Raw genomic sequence first — 22638 nt, forward strand, 5'->3', positions numbered from 1 at the left:
GTAGTCCGCTGTCCCTCGGTCGGCCCGAATATCAGAGTATAAGGCTGACGTCGGTCAAGGCGCATTTGACTGACATCAGAACGTCAGGGTACAAATGCGCATGACCGACGTCATATCCTCAGTCTTTTTTGCCGCATGGTCCGATGCAGAAGCAGTGTTGCAAGTGCCGTTCGGCGTTCTGAAATTGTTCGAATTCGGAGTTTCAGACCGAAGTCAGAGTTGGTTAAGTACCCCGTTGGGGAATATTTTGTTTTTTTCTTGCCTCAGTGGTTTACCGGATGTCAGAAAAAGTGAATAACTGTATTTCTTGTGGGAAACAGATACCGCATAGGGTTACCATAATTTGTGTATACCTTGTTTGGGACCTGAGCACGACGTTGTTGGGTGTCGCTTTTGTGCTAGGTTCAATAAACGCACTATTAAGCGAAGGTTAGATTGTGCCAGGTTGGTCTTTGGGAAGCGGTGCAATTACAATATGCCGTCGGATGCTCCGACGCCGACTTCCTCAAAGAAGCGCAAAGACAAGACAGTCAAACCTAGGTTAGAGGAGTCCGAACCGGACGCCGGTTCTTTAGGGACGTCAGTGGAACCGGTGGTTCCGACGGAGGCCTCTCTGGAGTCCCAGGGAGAAACTTTGATTTTACAGGATGTGGCCTCCCAGGAGGCAGGTCAGGCTGCAGGGGCTTCTCAGATAACTGTACTCCCCTCCCTTCCTAAGGTGTCTAGGCCCTCTCTTTCTGTTTCCAAGGCTTCTCCTAGAGGTAGGTCTAGTTTAGCTTCTGTGGGTGTCACTCCTAGTTCTTCAGGTTCTGTGCCCAAGAAGCACATGCTCAAAATGGCAGAAGATTTAATTACTTTAATTAGAGGCTCTATGCCCCCTCCTGATAAGAGGCCTAGGATGGATCCAGTGTTGGGGGATTATGAGCAGGCTTCGGATGTGTCTGAGTCTTCGGCTGAAGACTTGCAGGAGTATTCTCATTATTCGGATTCTGATGTGGATGATTCTACTCCTTCTGCTTCTCCTCCTGAGGATTTTTCTTTTTCAGAGACTCTTCATTCCATGAGGGAGCATTTTAAATGGGAAGGCCAGGACTTCTCTGATTCCAGGAAAAGGCTTAGGGAATTTTTGTTTTTACCCCAGCATAGGCCTTTGGCTATACCTCCTGTTCTGAATGTGGTGGAAGATGTGTTTGCAGAGGCTTCTCTTAATCCTGATTCTTTTCCTCCTGCGCCTGTTAAACCAGATAGGTATTATAGGGTGCCTGAAGCTCATAAGTATCTTTTTAAGAGTCCTAGGGCAGACCCAGAAACTGTTAGCCAGGGGCCTAAGGGTGTTAAGGCTTCTGTTGTCAAGAATCCGGTTCCTGCAGATAAAGAGGCTAGGGCCTTGGATAGATGGGGAAAGAAAGTTTATACTTCTTCCACTCTTGCCATGAGAGCTTTGAATTGCCAGTTTCACATGTTGAAATATCAGAATTATCTCCTTTCACAATTGAAGTCTAAGGTTGATGCTCTGGCGGAAGGTATTGATTGTAAAGAGTTACAAGATTTAGTGCATGTTTCTGAACAGGTGGGTAAGCATTCTTTGCAATGTGGTTTTGATGCTGTACAGGCCTCGTCTAGGGTGGCTGCCACTGGGTCAGTTCTTCGCAGGCACGCCTGGCTGAGGGATCAAAATTTATCTGACCATGTTAAAACGAGGATTTTGGATGCTCCTTTACAATCTGATGTCTTGTTTGGTTCTCCTGTTGAAGCAGTTTTAAAGAAAATGGAAGACGAGGCTAAGTCTATGCAGACTGTTAAAGATTTTTTGCAGGTTCAGCCTCCAAAGTTTAGTAGAAATTGGCCTACTAAGGGGTGGACGTATCCTTCTTATGATTCCCAGTCTAGGGGTAGATCTAGACGTGGCAGGGGCAGAGGTCAGGGCTCTTTCAGGCCTAGAACAGGGAGTTCTCCTGCACAGTCTTCGGGTGAGGGCAGGGGTCAGTCCTTTCGTAAACAGACCCAATGACCTACCTTTTCAGCTGCCAGAACCTTCTTGCCTGGCAGCACCTTTGGGAGGAAGGTTGGCACTTTTCAAAGAAAATTGGAGTATAATTACCCAAGACAGATGGGTATTGGATATCATACACCACGGTTACAGGTTTTATTTCCATACCTTGCTTCCTTTCAAAGGCATGCCAGACATTCCTCCTCAACAAAGAAAAGAGGCTCACAAGCAAATTTCTCTGTTACTCCAAATAGGGGCCATACAGCCGGTTCCTATACCAGAAAGGGGCCTAGGATTTTATTCTCTCCTGTTCCTAGTACCAAAAAAGGGGAACACGTGGAGACCAATTTTGGATTTATCTATCCTCAACACTTATCTGGACATTCCCAAGTTCAAAATGTTGACGTTACAACAGCTTTTACCTCTACTGGGCAAGGATCACTGGATGGTAACTTTAGATCTCAAGGAGGCTTACCTTCATGTTCCTATCAGACTAAGTTGCAGGAAGTATCTGCGTTTTCGGACTGGGACTTCTCACTATCAGTTCTCTGCATTGCCCTTTGGCTTATCTACTGCGCCCAGAGTATTCACGAAAGTTCTGGCTCCAGTGATAGCTTTCTTCAGGCTAAAAGGGATACAAATCTATCCTTATTTGGACGATTCCCTGATTCTGGCTCTAGGAAGGGACGAGCTTCTTCATCATTTGGATTATGTGATAGCAGTGCTAAGATGCCTGGGGTATTCTGTGAACGAAATAAAGTCCAGTCTAGTACCCTCTCAAGACATGTGCTTTCTGGGTGTAAGACTGAATACAGCATCCCAGATGGCCTTTTTAACCCCGGACAAACAAAGGAATCTTTCCCTTTACTTCCATCAACTATCTCTTCAGTCCGGGCTGGCTGCAAGGACAGTCCTTCAAGCCTTAGGGTTCATGGCATCTTGTATTCTGGTGCTTCCCAATGCCAAACTGCATATGAGGAAGCTACAATGGTATCTCAAAAATGTATGGACACAGCACTGCCAGGATCTGGACACTGTCATTCAAATAATACCTTGCATTCAAAAGGAATTTTTGTGGTGGGCTCAGGAATGTCACCTAAACAAGGGACTCTCTGTGACCCGGCCAGAGGCGAGTCAGATTTTAACGACAGATGCCTCAGACAAAGCTTGGGGAGCTCATCTAAATGGAAAGTGGATACAAGACAAGTGGCCTGTCAGACTACAGCATCTACATATCAACTTGAAGGAGATGTTAGCAGTCCAGTTTGCATTAATAGCTTTCAAGGATTTACTTCTTCCAGGGCAGGTGTTGATTCTAACAGACAACACAACTGTCATGTGGTACATCAACAAGCAGGGGGGAACACATTCTTATCCTCTGTGCAGGCAAGCAATGATTTTGTGGGAGACTGCTCTCAGTTTACAACTAAATCTTCAGGCAAGGTTTCTGCCGGGAGCACAGAACTCCTTAGCAGATGTGTTAAGCAGACAAATCATGGATCCCCATGAGTGGAAACTGGATCATGTATTTCAGAAATTGACAGTGTCATGGGGAACTCCAGACATAGATCTGTTCGCTTCTCCACTAAACCACCAGCTGCCAAAGTTTTGCACGAAAAGGTTTCATCCCACAGCTTGGAAAGTGGATGCTCTTTCTTTCAGTTGGAAAAATCTTCATGTATATGCCTTTCCACCTCTGCCTCTCCTCCCAAAGGTACTTCTGAAGGTCAGACAGGACAAGCCAAGGATGATTTTGATAGCTCCAGATTGGCCTCAACAGCATTGGTACCCATTACTGAGAAGTCTAGTACGGAAGCCTCCATGGCCTTTGCCTTTGATTCCACACCTGTTGTCCCAGGAGGACAGTCATTTGCTCAATGTCAAACTTCACTCTCTTCACCTAACAGCCTGGCATATTCTGTTTTGAACCATAGAAGGTCTCATCTTCCACAACAAGTTTTGAATGTGATTTTGGAAGCTAGAAGGCCTAGTACAAGGAAAGTGTACGCAGATAAATGGAAGAGATTTTTGTTTTGGAGTGCAGCAAAGGATTTGGATGTTTCTGAGCCTAATTTAAGTGTGGCTCTTCAATATCTTACTGAGTTATTTGGACAAAGGTTTGTCCTTCTCTTCTATTAAGATTCATGCTGCAGCAATTTCAGCTCACTACGACTGTGACCCACCATTGTTTTCTCATCCTTTGTTCAAGCAATTTCTTAGAGGGGCAAAGAATATAAGACCCCCACGAAGAGCTCCTACTCCTGCTTGGGATCTCAATTTTGTGTTGGAGAAACTCACTCTACAACCTTTTGAGCCTGCAGCTACTGCTGAGTTGAAATATTTGTCATGGAAGACTGCTTTTTTGTTGGCCATTACCTCTGCAAGAAGGGTTTCTGAATTGCAGGCCCTTATGGCAGTTGAGCCTTTCTTAATTTTTCATAAGGATAGGGTATCTTTACGTACTAATCCTTCCTTTATGCCTAAAGTGGTTTCTAGTGTGGCTTTAAACCAAACTATTCATTTGCCTACTTTTTATGCAAATCCCCAAAATAAAGGGGAAAAGATTTTGCACACTTTAGATGTACACAGGCAGTTGCGATATTATTTGGACAGAACTAAAGGGTTCAGGCAATCTCAGCAGTTATTAGTTTCTTTTGCTTTGTGTTCTCAGGGCAAGCCCGTGTCAAAACAAACTATTTCTAAGTGGATTGGGTTTTGCATTGCTTTCTGTTATTCCCATCATGGCAAAGAGATTCCAGCTGGGATTAGGCCTCATTCCACTAGGGCTACTGCCACTTCAACAGCTTTTTGAGGGGTGGCAACTAAGGATATTTTGGAGGCAGCTACTTGGAGTTCAGTGCATACTTTCTCTAGGCATTACCACCTTCCACTGTACTCTAAATCCAGGGCTGGTTTTGCCACTGCTGTTTTGCAGGGGTTTTTGGCAGCGCCTGCTTCATTATAGTTTAGCCATCCTCCCTTACCTCTGCTTTGGGATTCTACCCAAGTGTTAGGACTGCAGCAATGTGAGATGAAGAACATAGTACAGTTTTGTACCTACCATAAATGTAGATGTTCGAAGATCCACATTGCTGCAGTCCAATTTACCCTCCCTCCTTCCCCTCTGTAGTTAGAGGCGGTTGTGTGGGTTGGATTGTAAATATTGTGTATATTGTACATATTGTTAGTGCCAGGGTGGTTGGTTGTTTGTTTGTTGTATTTGGGTTTTTGACCTTTCTTGTTAGGGTCTTCTGACATCTGGGGCAAGAAAAGACTGAGGATATGACGTCGGTAATGCGCATTTGTACCCTGACGTTCTGATGTCAGTCAAATGCGCCTTGACTGACGTCAGCCTTATACTCTGATATTCGGGCCGACCGAGGGACAGCGGACTACCCAAGTGTTAGGACTGCAGCAATGTGGATCTTCGAACATCTACATTTATGGTAGGTACAAAACTGTACTTTTTTTCTTAGCCTTGTAGGGCCATTCACATTCCATGTTATAGCTGATAGTACAGCCATGCTGTCATTTTATTGTTACAATCACTTATAATGCATGATACAAAGAATTACCATCTTATGCATACTTTTTAAGACTTGAAAGACAGGACTTTTATAAAGTTGAAGTTTTACACCTGTTTTTGAACTCCTGTCACATTTTTGTAAACCCTTCAGTTCACTGTAACCCTCACTTTTGTTTTTAACAAACACAAACGCACTATATATGTTTGTAAAAACAGATCCTTATTCCTTCATATAGAAACAACAGCTCTAAATTGACAGAATTGGATGAAAAGTTTTAATTACAAGGGAATGTTTCAGAGTCTAAATGTGGCCTTACTTGAAGCAAAAAGCATCTGGGGTGTTATTTGGTAGAGTATTAAAGTGTAAGGGGTAAGAAGGGGCATTTTTTTGAAAAGTTGAGTGGGGGGGGGGTAATTTAAAGTGCTAGCAGTAGAAAGCCTAGAAGGTCTGTAAAATTAGAATTGGTATTGTTTTGTAGTACTGAAACTGATTAATTCTTGCGAGGGTGGAATAAATGATCAATTAATTTTGCATGTAATAGTGATGACATAACTGTTTGAGTGTGGTTATATTCCCAGGTAAAGTTGTATGCACACTCCTTTATTGGCTTAGTAATATATGTTAAGGGCAACAGTTACTATTAATTTATATTTTTCCAACAGAGGAGAACGATTTGCATTTGGTCACCATTACTTTCGCCCTCATGAAACGCATCACTCCCCTTCAAGGAAGTTTTACCACAATGAACTGTTCAGAGTACCGCTTTATGAAATAATCCCCCTAGAAGCTGTAGTGGGAACCTGTTGTGTGCTTGACCTGTATACATATTGCAAAGGTAAGACATTGTAGACATTTTAGTGTATGGTTTGATTATAGTTATTTTTTTTTCTAAGAATGTATAAATAAAGGTAGTCCTGCAACTAAATGACAATTTTCAATGGCATTCTCTTTAAATTCTCCATTGTATTAAGTAATAAGGTCTCATGGGCTGCTCATGCTGGCAAGAACTGTTGTAAGTGCTGGTGGTAATGTATTGTAGGTGATTATCTGCCTTGCAGCTGGACTGTATAATGTGTTCTTCTAACTGTTAATACTGTTGTTGATATACATTTTCTTCTGGCAAGTAATTGGTGATGTAAATACTTGTCCATGGGCTTTCTGATTATGGAGAACAGAGAGGCTGGTAAGATCTTGCATTGGGGCTTGTCACTAAAATAATAAAGTATAACATTTGGTTTTAGTCAGCAGCTGAACCACATTGGTCCGGCCATCTTCCTTTAGTTATTTTATTCACAGTAGAGGCTAATGCTGATCATGTAGTAGGAATAGTACCGATATGTGTTTGCATGAGTTTCTGGGAAATAAAAGTAATATGCACCTTCTTCAATGTACTTTCTCAAAAGACAAAAGTGCTTTGCTGTTTCTAAGCAATTTATCTGTAGTCAGTCATGTAGATACCTTAATTTGTACATATATGTTGAAAATTCTGAGGAAGACATCAATCCTGTGACATCCTCCTGTAATGGTACACCTTCCACTTAAAATCAGTTAATCTTCTTCGGGTAGACAAATAGCTTTTGAAGATTTCCACATGCAGTACTTTTTGTTTGCAACCTGAATATAATATTGAAGCTTAAGAGTAGTGAGTCATTCAGTAAAGCTATTAAACTCAGAAGACTTTGAAGTTTTATCATTGGAGCTTATTGGGAAATGCCTGATCTCTTTTCATTCGTAGCTAGTAGACATCACTAATTTTATTCTGTAATGTTCTTTGAGTTGTTGGTTTTAACTTCTCTGTTCATTATCCGTGAGTTGTCCAGGCCAGTTATCTGTACTTGGATAAGACTGGGCATGGCTCCTTCACACTACCTGGGACAGGTCGGTGGGTCCTACTCAACTGAAGTACCTACTTGGGCACTTTAAGGTATCTTGTTAGTCCTATTGCAAAATGTGGATCTGGATTTTACTACTGAGACCTTGTTGTATAGCACATTTGGTCCCATTCTTGTGTCCCTGGTGTCTCCTGGTTCTCTGTTGCTTAGCATTCATTGTTAAATTGGAATGATTGTAGGCGTAGGTTGCTATTGTCCATTCAGCCAAAAAAAAATCTCTAAATTTGCTATACCAGTAAATTTGAATATGTCTTCGTTACACAGGCAAACTGGGTGCTTAGTCATCTTGTCCACCTAATATTTTGAGAGTTTTTCTTCATGAGTTGATTGGCTTACTTGTTTCTGCACTGCCTGGATCCTCTAGGTGAGTAGTCCTGGTTGACTTTAATTTTAGGATTGATGAGGATTCTGTGGCATTTACAAAGGAATTCCTTTGCATTATGAAGTCCTGTTATTCCTAATCTCTTACTTGTGGCTTACTACAAGGTTCCAAACTTTGTCCTGTCTTGTGTACTTGTATACATGTTGCCTTGTAGAGATACTATAGTTTCAAGAGGCGTACAGTGTAATTCTTATGTTGGCAGTACACAGCTATATCACCCTTTCCCTAAGAAATCTGTGTCTGCTCTTAACCACTTTGCTAACAACCTGAAAAGACATCCATATTTGATGGTCATGTCTTCTGACATTGAATGCATCCAAAATGGTAGCAGTAGTCATTCATACAAGTTAGATTGACCTTTTTTCCGCTGGTCTTGTCTCTTAATATTACCTGTTGCAGAGACGAGCTGCAGTTCATGTTGAAGGTATGTGATTTAGAGGTTATCACTGATGACAAGCTAACTTTCAAGGACCAGACTTTGGCTATCATTGTATCATCTTGTTTCCAGCTTAGGAACATCACCAATGTTCTCTGTGTTTCACTGTTGCAGTCATTACATTTGGGTAATCTGCTGGCAGGTTGCCCTCAGTCAGCCTGAATAACAAAGTCTTGGGTCCTGCGTCAGTTGCTGTCTCCTCTTCCATGATGTCAGGCCATCAGGGCTATAAAATATGCAGCCGATGCCATTTTAATCCGTCTTTCTTGCTGCACGGTGCCCGAAGCAGAAGCAGTTTGCAAGTGCCGGTCAGCCGACTCCTAAAATTTTCGTTTTCAAGTTTCAGAACCGAAGTTTTCAAACTAAAGCTAAGTACCCTGTTGGGGAAACTTTTTCTTGCTCCTTACCGATGTTAGTAAAAGTTAATAATTACATTACTTGTGGGAAGCAAATACTTCATAAGGATTTTCATTTGTACTGTATTCCTTGCCTAGGCCCTAATCACAATGTGCCTTGCTGTCGGTTTTGTGCTAAATTTAATCAACGCACTATTAAGCGTGGGTATATTTTTGCTTCCAAATATTTTGGCTCTAGATTTAACTACCCTGAAATGTCGTCGGTTAGCAATCTGACTACCGGAGTACACAAAAAACACAAGGAAAAAGACAGACACAGACCGTCAAAGCTTCTTCTAAGCCAGTCGCTGGTTCGCCAGTACTCAGTGAGGCGCTTTCGCAGCCCCTGATACCCGCTACTTTTGAGTCTCAGGCCTCTACCGAGACCCATTCAGAGTCTGGAATGCCGCGAGATTCGCAAAGTATTGAACCTGCAGATGTCTCTCCCTTGGATGGGTCCGGAGCCGCTGAGCAGGCACCAGCTCCTGAGGGTGTTTTCAGGCCTCAACATTTTTATATTAAACCGACGCCATCAACAAAAACAAGGTCAAAAACAACTTCTATGTCTAAAAAACTGACTCCTAAGCCACGTGCTCAGGCCCCTATGCCTAAAAAACAAATGATCAAAATGGCTGAGGATTTGATTACCTTGATCAGGGGTTCCCAACCCAATTATGAATCTTCAGATCAGGTTTCCATTTCTTCTGATCAAGAATTTTCTATCCCACCTTATGAGGATTCTGATGCAGAGGAATTCATTCCATCTGCATCCCCTCCTGAGGATTACTCTTTTGGAGAGACTTTGCATACCTTAAGGGAACATTTTCACTGGGAGAGTCAGGACTTCTCTGAATCAAAAAAGAAGAGGCTTAGGGATTTTCTCCTTCTTCCTCAACAGAGGCGTGTGACAATACCTCCAGTTTTAGACATTGTTGATGATGTGTTCTCGGAATCAATCATGACTCCTGATTCCCTGCCTCCGGCTCCTAGTAAGCCAGACAGATATTGCAGGGTTCCTGACTCCCACAAATTTATTTTCAAAAATCCTGCTGCTGATTCTGAGACTATTTCTCAGGGTCCCAAGGGTGTAAAGGCTTCTACAGCCAAAAATCCTACCCCTTCTGATAGAGATTCCAGGACGCTGGATAAATGAGGTAATAAGGTTTATACGTCTGCAACCCTGGCAATCAGGGCTTTAAACTGCCAGTTTCATATGCTGAAATATCAACAGCATGTTATGGACTTACTGAAACAGAAAAAGATGTTGATTTCTGATTGTGTGGAAAATAAAGAGTTACAGGATTTATTGTCTTCAGCAGAACAGGTTGGAAAGCATACTTTGCAGTGTGGTTTTGATTCCTTGGAGGCCTCTTGTAGGGCCACCATTACTGGATCTGTGATAAGAAGGCATGCCTGACTCAAGGAGCAAAATCTGCCTGATCATGTTAAATTGTTGGATGCTCCTTTGCTGCATGATACTTTGTTTGGTAATAAGTTAGAAGAGGTATTAAAGAAAATGGAAGACAAAGCTAAATCTATGCAAACTGTAAAAGATTTCTTACAAGTGCAGCCACCCAGGTTCAGTAGGCACTGGCCTACTAAAATTTGGTCCTTTCTTGTGTCCAACAGAGCCACTCAAGGCAAATCCAGGCACTCAAAAGGCACCAGATATCAATCACAGGGATCTTACAGGTCAAAGCAATGGGGTGCCTTCACCTCCAAATCTGGAGGTAACAAAGCACAACCCTACAGTAAGCAGTCTTGATGACTTCCCTCAACCATCTCCAAGCACTTATCTTTTGGCAGCCCCCTTGGGGGTGAAACTAGCACTTCATTCTCAAAATTGGCAGCTAATAACCCAGGACAAGTGGGTATTAAACATAGTATCCCAGGGGTACAGATTCCATTTCCATACTTTGCCAATTCCAAACAGATGGCCGGATCTGCCACAAAATCAGTGGGCAGAGGCCCAGAAACAAGTCATGTCCCTCATGGATATGGGGGATATTCAACCGGTACCATAAAAGCAAAAAGGACAAGGATTTTATTCAGGACTGTTCCTGGTACCCAGAAATGACAATCCATGGCGTCCAGTACTGGACTTAGATTCTGAACATGTTCCTGGATATTACAGAATTCAAAATGTTGACTGCAACAGCTACTGCCTATGCTAGGCAAAAATGCTTGGTTAGTAACTCTAAACTTAAAAGAGGCATACCTGCATATCCCAATAAGCGAATCTTGCAGAAGATACCTCCACTTCAAAGCAGGTTATTTGCATTACCTATTCTCTGCACTGCCTTTTGGCTTACCTACTGTGCCCAGGGTCTTTACAAAGTGCCTGGCACCAGTAATTGCATTCTGCAGACAAAGAAACATTCAAATTTATCCATATCTGGATGATCGTCTCATTCAGGCAGAGGACAAGGACACTCTTCATCAACATCTGCCATTTGTAAAAAGGCTTCTAACATGCCTAGGGTACACCATAAACGAAAAGAAATCACAACTGGTACCCTCTCAAATAGTTACATTCCTGGGTGCAAGCTTGAATACAACTGCCCAGATGGCTTACCTCACGCCAGACAAGCAAATACAATTGACAGCATACTTCAATCAAATGGCAACAAAATCCCAGTTATCTGCAAGACAAATTCTGCAGGCTTTGGGCTTCATGGCATCATGCATTCTTCTAATTCCATATGTGAGACTGCATATGAGGAAACTTCAGTGGTATCTAAAAAGTTTATGGAGTCAGCATTGTCACAGCCTGGAAACAATGATTCCTCTCATTCCCTGCCTACAACAGGAGTTTCTTCAGTGGGCAAAGACATGGCACCAAAACAAAGGACTGTCATTCACGCTACCCCCTTCCACCCAAACCCTAACTACAGATGCATCAGGCTATGCTTGGGGGGGCCCTCCTGGCAGGGAGATGCATTCAGGGCAAATGGAGCCCGAACCAAATGCATCTGCATATCAACCAGAAAGAAATGTTAGCTGTTAAGAATGCTCTGACAGCCTTCAAGGACTTACTTCATCCAGGACAGCTACTGATAAAGTTATGTGGTACATAAACAAGCAGGGGGGTACTCATTCATACCCCCTTTGCAGACTAGCCATGGCGTTGTGGAACACAGCCTTGACTTACCAAATACATCTTCAAGCTCAATTCCTGCCAGGAAGCAAAACACTCTGGCAGACGACCTAAGCAGAAATCCTATGGACCCGCACAATTGGAAACTGGATCCACAAATCTTCAGCATGTTAACACAGAAATGGGGAAGCCCAGACATAGATCTATTTGCCTCCCCAAAACCATCAGTTGGACAAATTCTGCACAAGAACTCATCACAAAAATGCATGGAAAGTGGATGCACTCTCCTTCAGCTGGAAAAACGTATCAGTCTATGCCTTTCCCCCTCTGCCTCTACTCTCCATGGTCTTACTAACCAAAAATGATTCTAATTGTCCCGGACTGGCCTAGCCAACACTGGTACCCGCTTCTAAGGAATATGTCACATCTTCCTCCGTGGTACTTCTCTACTGTCTCAGCAGAACTATTAAATTCTGCACACACAGCTACAAACTCTGATTCTTGCAGCGTGGGCTACTCAACTAATTATTCAAAACACACCTCTCAGTAAACCTGTGCTGGATGTCATCTTGGAAGCCAGAAGGCCTAGTAGTAGAAAATGTTATGCTGATAAATGGAAGAGATTCTGTGCTTGGAACCAAGCACAAGGAATGGACACAGCAAGGCCTAATATTCCTCAGATTTTACAATACTTAACTGAGATGCTTGACAAGGGCCTATCTTTTTCTTCTATAAAAATCCATGCTTCTGCCATTTTGGCTCATTACAACACAGACTCTTCCCTCTTTTCTCAACTACTTCTAAAACAGTATCTCAGTGGGGCCAAAAATTTAAGGCCTCCCAGGAGAGCACAAACTCCTGCATAGGACCTCAATTTTGTGCTGATAAAACTCACCCTGCCTCCTTTTGAACCAGCAGCTACTGCTGATATAAAATTTCTATCTTGGAAGACAGTTTTTCTTTTGGCAGTTACTTCAGCTAGAAGGGTTTCGGAACTACAGGCCCTCATGGCAGTGGAGCCTTTCATTCTATTCTACCCGGACAGGGTGACCCTCAGGACCAACCCTTCCTTAATGCTTAAAGTGGTATCCAGTGTGGCTCTTAACCAGACCATTCACCTGCCAACTTTTTTCCCAAATCCGCAGAACAAGGGGGAGTGGATTTTGCATTCATTGGATGTACACAGACAACTAAGATTCTACTTAAACAGGACAAAATCTCTAAGAAAGTCTGAGCAACTACTGGTAGCATTTGCTGCATGATCAGAGGGGAAGGCTATATCTAAGCAGACTATTTCTAAATGGATAAGCCACTGCATTCATTTCTGCTATTTGCACCATGGTAAACCTATGCCCAAGGGGATCAGGTCCCATTCCACCAGGGCTGCCTCTACTTCAGCAGCTTTTCTCAGAGGGGTTCCAACCAAAGACATTCTAGAGGCTGCAACTTGGACCTCTGTTCATACGTTCACAAAGCATTATCATTTACCTCTCTTCTCTAAATCTAAGGCAGGCTTTGCCACTGCAGTCCTGCATGGCCTTATAGCTGCTCCTAATGCTGTTTAGTTCCATCCTCCCATCCATTGCTTTGGGATTCTACCCAAATGCAATGACTGCAACAGTGAAACACGAAGAACATAGTACAGTTGTGTACACTTACCATAAATGTAGATGTTCGAGTATTCACTGTTGCTGTCCAGGTTACCCACCTGCCATCCCCCATTCTATACCTTTTCTTTCCTTCAGTATACTCAAAAGCCTTTGTGGTGTATTTGCTTTTAGTTGAAGGTAAATTTTATGTTTGTAAAGTGCATTTATATATTTACAGTTTATTTATATATATTTTTGCTCCCCATTTGGGGGGCACCTGACATTTGAGGCAAGAAAAACTGATTAAAATGGCGTCGGCTGCATGTTTTGTACCCCTGGCGACCTGACGTCATGGAAGAGGAGACAGCAGCTGACACAGGACCCAAGACTTTGTTATTCAGGCTGACTGAGGGCAACCTGCCAGCAGATTACCCAAAGGTTATGACTGCAGCAGTGAACACACTCAAACATCTACATTTATGGTAAGTGTACACAACTGTACTTTGTAATGCATCTTATCCTGTTGACTCATCTCCCTGTAATGGTGTATGTAGTTTTCTATTCCTGGATGGATTATTGCAATGTTCATTACGCATGGCTTCCAGATAAAGAACATTTAACTCTTAAAGCTTTTGCAAAACTCTGCTGTCTGGTTACCTAACTGAGGTGTTAAGATACTAGTATAAAACAGCATTGTTTTGGAGACTACACTGGCTATCTTCTGTGCAGCAGATTGTGTTTAAAGTTCTTGTACTAGTCTGTCCTGCCCTACATGACATGGTTTACTCCCTAACCATGTGATCTTCTGTCCTGGCACTGTTTGACTCAGTTCTTGCCAGTCAGCCACTCAGAAAATGCCGTCAGCTTCTTTGGATTGCCTTAAGTCCTTTGAGATTCAGACATATCTTTGGAATCTGCTATTTAATTAGTTGTGGGGAGGGGCTTTCAGTGTTGGACAACTTTAAGTATTCCTTAAAAACATGTTTGTTTGACTTTGCTTGCAGCTAATTTTTACTTGTTTTACATCATGGGTGCAGCTGATCTACTAATTCTACTGGATTTCTTTATATCGGCTCTTGTGTTATTGCTTATTTTATCTCATTCATTTTATATATTATTTTCTTTTGTTTAATCTTGTGCTTTATGGCCTTAATATGTACATTGCTTTGTTACAGCCACACATTTGAACTTAAAAGCTAAAACATAGAAATATGGGACAATAGTTTGATAATCCCTTCATGTCCATGCAAAATTGTATGCTACTCTGGAGGCACCATACTGGTAGTCTCTGAAGTTGCACTACTTTTGAAGTAAAGGCTGTACTTCCTTCAGGGACCCTTCCTGATTGGTCCTAATCGATAAAGTGGGTTATCCCTTGTCAGAATTATGGAGTATTTTTTTCAGGCAATGTCGTGCTTCAGTGACTTGTCGGCCACTTTTTTGCTACTTGTATAGGCATGAAAATACAAGGACAGATCAAGTCCCTGTGTTTTCATGCCCTTCATGTTTTCCTGATAAACCCAGATCCTGCAACAGTCCTGGGTTTGATTCCGCCAGCATTTATTTGTCTTTTGTGTGCCTCAGAGGAACTCACTTACATGGCATCCAGGTCACTTTTGAAAGATTGTATGTCCAGTGGGTTTGCCTAATTAAGAAATAGTTTATTACTTCAGGAATAGTTTTAATCCTAAATAATTAATTCAAATTTTTTAGTATTTCATTTTTGTTACAACCAAACAACCTGCCCCAACCTTTTATATTTCTATCACTTACAGTAACTTTAATGTTTCATATCAGTAATTTGACCCCTGTAGCTCTGTACAGAATGGTTCCTTGCAGGTCATTCTAGCTGGCACTTCTGTTATCCCATATTTCTTTACATGTATGCATACTTACCAGCCTAGGTTCAAATGACAAATTCTCCACCATAACAGGAACAGATAAGCAAAAACAGGGTAATGCTACTCGATGCTAGATGTCTAAATCTCAAAATGCACTCCCTCGAGGCACTCCTTAAAATGGAAAACATCTATATCTGTGCAGTGGCTGAGACCTGGTTCAAGGCTCCAGAGAGCACCCCTGCATTACCCGGGTATAACGAATACCACACTTTTCGGCCATATAACCTGTACCAGAACACCAAAGGCGGAAGTGTGTCCATATTCATTAAGGATATCCTCACCTCCAGGCTAGTTGCTCAGCATAATGCATCAGAGGTTATCCAAGTGCAACTAACTCTGGGCAAAACTGCAATCCAAATTGTAGCTTGCTACAGCTCCCCCACCATGCCCCAGGATACCCACTCTCTTTTCTTGATATACTGGAAAATATTAGGGTTCAGCTAAACACCCTAATAATGGGCGATTTCAACTACCCCACCATTAACTGGGAAAATTGCTCATGTACCAAATCCTTTGCTCAATGCTTCCTGGAATACATAAATTCCAGTGCCCTGAATCAACTTATCCATACCCCCACCAGGGTCAACAATATCCTAGACCTAGTACCAACATGAGTGACCGGAGTTCCACACCTGAAGTCAACTCCTCGTTGGTCAGATCCGATCATAAGCTAATCATCCTAGATATCCACATCCCGCCCCCACCCCCATTAAGGAAACCACAGTAAAAAATTTCTCCAAAGCTACCTTCATGCTTCTTAAGACAGAAGTGGCGAACTTCATGACACCCATGCAAATGGACAATACAGTTACGACTTCTGAATCCTACACAAATGCACTCTATAAGCACTTACACGAGTGCATGGATCATGCTATCCTCCAAAAAAAGGAAGCCAATCTGGTGGTCCCCTGCCAAAATTCTACAACAGAAGGAAGAAACTGTTGCATAAGAGAGTAAAATCCCATGAGTGGAGGAGCTCCCTGGTCAGCCTCAGTAAGAAGGTGAGATCCCATATAAGGTCCTCCAAAGCTAGCTACGAAAACAAAATCGCCACTGATTCTAGGGACAGCCACAAAGCATTCTATAGCTATGTCAAGAATCTCAATGGCAGCACCCAGATCTGCTCTGAGTTGCAGCACAACGGCATGAAAATTATAGAACCAACTGATATTGCCAACATCCTGACAGATAGGTTCAGTGCTAGCTTTACCCCCCCCCTCTCACCCCCTAAAGGGCCCATATCTATACAGGAAGAATGCCGAGTCCTTGTAATCACAGCTACACAGGTAAAAGGTGCACTCTCTAAAGCCAAAAACACAGTATCCATGGGACCAGACAACATCCCAGGCTGCGTTTTACATGAACTTCAGAACAAACTGGTTCCCCACCTAAGCACCATTGTTCAATCATAGCCTCACATCAGGCTTTGTGCCCACTGAATGGCATACAGCAACAGTTATCCCACTCCACAAAGGGGGAGCCACCACTGATCCCGGGAACTATCACCCTATTAGCCTGACGAGCCTGGTCTGTAAGGCCATGGAACGTATCATCATGGAACTCATAAACAAAGACATTGGTAACCTCCAAACTCTGGACCCCACTCAGTTCGGGTTTGTGAAAGGCAGATCATGCCTCCTGGACCTGATCGACTTCTTTGAGGTAGTCACCAAAGCCGTAGACAAGGGTAAGGTGGTTCACACAGCCTATCTTGACCTCACCAAGGCTTTCAACACCATCCCCCATTCTGGAATTATAGCTAAACTCACTAAACTAGGTATAAATCTCTACGTCACAAGATGGGTTGCCAACTGGCTCACCGACAGAACCCACACTGTAAAAGTTGCAGACTCCAAGTCTGACTTCAAACGAGTGACAAGTGGAGTACCACTGGGTTCAGTCCTGGGACCTCTCCTGTTTGGTATATACTTCTCTAAAGTACAGGCTAACACAGAAGGCCTTTGGCTAATGAAGTTCACAGATGACTGCAAACTAGGCAGCAGTCTACTTAACGCCAAATGTGTGATGAGACGTTGGGACCCAGGTGGACAGTAGTTTCTCCTTTGATCACATCGCCACAGTAGTCAGGAAATTCTTCTACATGGCACACCTCATCACAAAAGGGTTCTCCAGGAAAAAAGAGGTAATTGTTCCCCTGCACTCGACACTCATTAGCCCCATTATGGAGTACAGCTCCCCTTTTGGAATGTACCTCACAAGACATTTGCAGCAGCTGGAAAGGCCACAGAAGTACCTCACAAAGAGGATTACTGGCCTCAAACAGATGCCCTACACCGACCATTTCAAAAAACTCCAGCTTTACTCCGTTGCATACCGCCTACTCCGAAGTGATCTCTGCCTAACATATAAAGCTATGTCAAACCCAGAGCTGTTGGACATGCTACACCTAAAGAAATCCCAATCCCTCTGAGCTACACGCTCTAGGGACCTAAACCATGTCACCACAATAAACAGGCCATGCTGGAGGGATAGATTCTTGTCCCAGAGACTTCCCATACTCTGGAACAAGCTACCCATCTATGTCAAGCAAAGTTCCCCATTAGCACTCTTCAGGAAAATTCTTGATGAGTGGATGGGAAATAGGAAATATACCCTGGGGATCACTTCTGTGGCTCTGCTCGACAGGGGCACAGGAAAATAACTTTCTTGGGTGGCGTAAGCCAGGAAACCTTGTTGGCTAGGCTTACTTAGGCCCTTGGGCCAATAGCCTAGTACCTACCTATGAGCCTGTGTCACAACTATCTCAGATTTTGGACAGGGACACTACAAATCAGAAAAGACAAATATAATGCCACAAGTAATAACCTCGTGTTGTTTATCGGATTAACAAATTCAGGACCATCAATCCCATGCCTACAGATAACACAATGAAAACATTTTCTAAAGCTTCCTTAACTGCTAGGTATAATCACATTTTTTTTGAGTATGATTATCATCATCAATCCCATTTTCTACATGGGGTTGGGATGTTGTGTCATCTGTTGCCATCTCTCTCTATTCAATGCCATTCTCCTGCCTTCTTCGACACTCATACCTGTCACAGTTCTTCTCTCTCATCAATCATCCACCTCTTTGCTGGACACCCATGTTTCTTTTTGCCTTCTTCTTGTCTGTCACAAATTTTCTTCACCAGATTGTCTTCTGCTTGTCTGCAGGTGTGCCCGAACCACCATAATCTGTTCACTTTGATCTTTTCTTCAATTGGAGCTTCTTTGGCTTCTGCACTTATGTCCTTATTTCTTCATCTGTCCCAGAGTATGCACTGTACTACCCATCTCAGGCACTTTATCTCCATCACCTCTAGCTTCCTCAGCTGTGCTGCTTTTTCTGCCCAAGTTTCCATACTATACAGTAGTACTGGTCACACCGTTTTGTACACCTTGCTTTTTAACATTTTTGGCCGCCTTCTGTCATATACTATACTTGACACTCTGTACCATTTGGTTGCAACCCCTCCATATCTCTCAACTGTACAGATTTTTGCCTCATATTTTTGGTCTGTTTCTCAGTAAAGTTGTGGTTTTCTGTCAAATCATTGACAAATCATTGAGGATTGCAGTCAAAAAATAACACAGAGACTTCCAGGATGGGTGCACATGGAATAACAGCATATTTCTAGCTCTCCCAGTGTAAAAACAGAAACTCAGCAGAGAAGACCAAGTAGACTTGTGTTATAGGTAAATTTCAATAACTGGCTAGTAAGTGCACTGCCTGGATGCCAGGAATAAAGAAATACAGAAGACCTGAAAAAAATCAGCTACAAAAGTGGTGAAGAAACATTGACTGGGGAAAGCTCTGCAGCTGTTCAGCAAAAAGCTGTGCAAATTTCAAACATGACTTTCAGTAGGCTACAGGAAGATACAAGACAACTGCATACAGACCTGATTAAAATAAAACACTGATCGAGTATATCAGCACAAATAACAAAAGACTGGAAAAAATGGAAGAAGCTTTAAACAGATATTCATACAATAAAGGTGCAAAAATCAGAGGTCAAAATGAAGAAAAGGCTAGCTGAGTAGAAGACTGCCCAGGAAGACCACCTCTTTTGACCACCACATTGCCACTGTGGTCAGAAAGTCCTTCTATGTGGCACATCTCATTACTAAAGGTTTTGCATCCAGAAAGAAAGAGGTCTTTGTCTCCCTCTACTCTTCCCTCATTAGGCCAGTCATCAAGTACAGTGCCCCATTTGGCATGTACCTCACTAGACACCTACAACAACTGGAGGGGCCACAAAAGTACCTCACAAAGAGGATCTTAGGCCTTAAACACTTGTCCTATATGGACAGACTCAAAAAACACCAACTGTTCTATGTCTCATATCGTCTACTTAGAGGCGATCTCTGCTTGACTTACAAAGCCTTGTCTGACCCAGCTCTGTTAGAATTGCTACATCTAAAGAAATCCCAATCCCTCCGCACTACACGCCGCAGAGACCTCAACCTCATTACAGTCAACAGAGCAAGCTGGAGGGACAGATTCATAACCCAGACTGCCCATGCTATGGAATAGACTTCCCGTACATGTCAAGCAGAGGGCCTCACTTGCCCTCTTCAAGCGAAATCTTGATGAGGGAATGGGAAATAGAAAATTCACCCCAGGGATCGCTCTACTTGACAGAGGCAATGGGAACTAAGGTTGTGTGGCATGATGCCAGTGTAATCCTATGGGCTAGGCTTGTAAAGGCTCCAGGGCCATTAGCCTAGCACACACCTATAAACCTGTAAGAGATGTTTAAAAAAAAAATAGAATTAGAGGACAGAGCACATAGGGAAAACCTGAGATTTTCTGCTATACCAAAGAAGCTGGAAGGAACAGCCTGTATTAATTATATGAAAGTACAAAAAAGCAAATGGACTGGTATTCCACAACAGGGAGCTGTTTGTTGAAAGGGCACATTGTGTGTATGCTCCAAACCTGGCTGTAAGAAAGCAACCTAGATCTTTAATAGTAAAGATGCACTCCTACCAGCAGAAAGAGTTGATGCTGACAAAACTGTGGCAGAAGGACAAAGTACTATAAGTGGGAGACAGCAGAGTGATTGTGTCGATTGAGTACTCATTGTACACCATACAGAAGAAAAGCAAATTTATTCCATTATTCAGGGAATGTCAAGATGCAGGTGCGAGATTCAAACTGCTTTACCCAGCTGTCTTCAAGGTATTCTTCCCTGGCAGGACAAAATAATTTTTGATGAAGTACATGCTAAGGAGGAAATACAAGTTTGTCCACAAAAAGTAAGATGTGAAACAGGAGGAGATTCTGCTTCTTGTTCTTCTGATAATAAAGACCACAGAGGTACTGTACCTCTGGTACCTTTTCAAAATTTTCAGTGGAAAATGTTGGAGAGAAGGAAGTGAACGTGAGAGTTGTCTAGAAGAATCGAGAGTACATTATAAATGAAGCAGAGACAGGATTTTGGAGACGAACAATAATAAAACCAGTAAATTAGTATGGGGATTACAATGCATTAATTATATTTGCGAAATGTGACAGAACAAGAAAATCTAAAAATATTGGACTTTTTCAGAATTTGTTAGGCTTGTGGGAGGACTCCAAGGCATATTCCTTACTTCATATCATTAATGTGTGGTAGAGTGCTTTGGGGAGGAGAAGAGAAGGGAGAATGTTTACTGTAAGTAAAGATTTTTTTTCTTAAATAATACTAATTTTGTGGCATGTGGTGTTCTTTACATGCTATAAAGTAAAGTTTTTCCATTATTTGTAAGTGTAATATTGATTTTAAACAGGTGCTGATGTTCTTTCTTTTCTTTCTTCCTAGTAAGTTTTAAGAAATGTAGGCACTGTAGAAAAAAAGCCTGGTTCACCCCCACTAGTAGATCCACCCCATTTTCATTCTCTGTTACATCCAACAATGGTACCACTATCTCCCCAGATACCCATACTAAGCTTCTATGGGTTATTATAGACAATCTTAAATTTGACCTGCAGGTCAACAAAACCATACAGAACATCAATAAGAAGCTTGGATCTCTGCACAGAAACAAGTAATTTTTAACCCCATTGGCTAGAACTGCAATTGCCCGGTTGCACCTACTCTCTACTCTTATGTATGCCTCTCCTGTACTCTCAAACCTTAATAAATCTGAACTGAGTAAGCACTCCCATAGCTACAACCATATTGCCAGATTCGCCACTGGCTCCACCTATAGAACCCATCACTGCAGAACCTGAAACAACTAGAGTGGCTAGAACTGCCCATCTTAATTCAATTCAATCAACTCTTAATAGCACACAAAATTCTATACCAACCTGAAGTTACCCCCTCACTTATAAATATTATAAAGTCATACAACAACTTGAGGTCATAACGATCATCCAACAAACTACTGGTCCAAACCTACAAACCTAATAACTCAACTGGTGAATCCCTGTTTGCCAACTTTGTTGGCAAAACCTGGAATTCACTGCCAAACTATATAACCCTTCAATCCTCCCCAAGTCTCTTTAAATAAAGCCTCAGTCTTTCAAAGTGAACTGACTTTGTCCATGTACCAACCCTGATTAAGTTGTAAAAAGAAATCCTATCTGAATAATATCTTAAACATTTAATACTCAACTGTATTCTGTTCCAGTCTGATGATTTTTTGTTTTTAATGTGTCAGACCATGTAAATTGTGAGTCCCTATTGGGAACATTACTAAAACATTGTATACAACACCTTGTCTTATATTTTCTATGTATCTAATTTGTTGTATAATCCTTGTAATTTTGCCTATTGGAGCTTTTCTCCCCGGGCATCCGCTGAAAATGGACATATACCCAGTCGGATTATCCCGGTAAACAAATGTAAAATAAAATAAATAAGCATGATAAAAGAAAAACAATGTATTTTTCTCATTCTTGCATGAGGGAGTGACTGGATTAAAGACCTTAGATTGATTTAGTAACAAGTTTTAAGAGAGGCCATGTAAATGAAAAAGCACATTGAATATTATGAGGCTTTTTCCCAGCAAACACATGTATCCTTAGTAACAATTCTGAAGCTGGTCTTTGTTTCCATAGCAACAATCTGATAAAGAAAATCTGGCTGCCTGGTTCTGATGCCCCATGGCGACAATCTGATAGAGAAACAGGCTACAGTCTAGTAGAGAGTAACTGGCTGAGAAAAAAGAAATATGCTAGGAGATAATGTTCTCTGAAAACATTCAGGGGTTTGCCCAATAATGTCTGAAAGCATTTAGGGGCTGTCCCAAGATAGTTAATGTTCTCTGAAAGCTTTCAGGGATTTCCCAGCTTACATAGTCTTGTGTGCTAGTATTAATAGGTTTTAGGGGGGTATTGAGGGTGTGTTTGTTTTTTGTTTGAGGGCTTTCAATAAAACAAAAAAAATTGAGTCACAGATTCAAGTGGATATGACAAGAAAGTATAAAAGTGCAACCTG

At 42.1% G+C, this 22638-nt stretch overlaps 1 protein-coding gene across 2 annotated transcripts in view; it reads left to right on the top strand.

The window, feature by feature from the left end:
• ASH1L (ASH1 like histone lysine methyltransferase) overlaps positions 1-22638 on the top strand; it is a 3741676-nt gene that overhangs the window by 3279814 nt on the left and 439224 nt on the right. For both annotated transcript variants that reach the window (XM_044080164.1, XM_044080163.1), the window contains exon 25: positions 6180-6352. In XM_044080164.1, the coding sequence (XP_043936099.1) occupies positions 6180-6352 (173 nt within the window). The remainder of the gene's footprint in view (positions 1-6179; positions 6353-22638) is intronic.

Source organism: Protopterus annectens, chromosome 8.part0, assembly GCF_019279795.1.
Source record: "Protopterus annectens isolate FY-2018-M chromosome 8.part0, PAN1.0, whole genome shotgun sequence".
Taxonomy (NCBI): Eukaryota; Metazoa; Chordata; order Ceratodontiformes; family Protopteridae; genus Protopterus; species Protopterus annectens.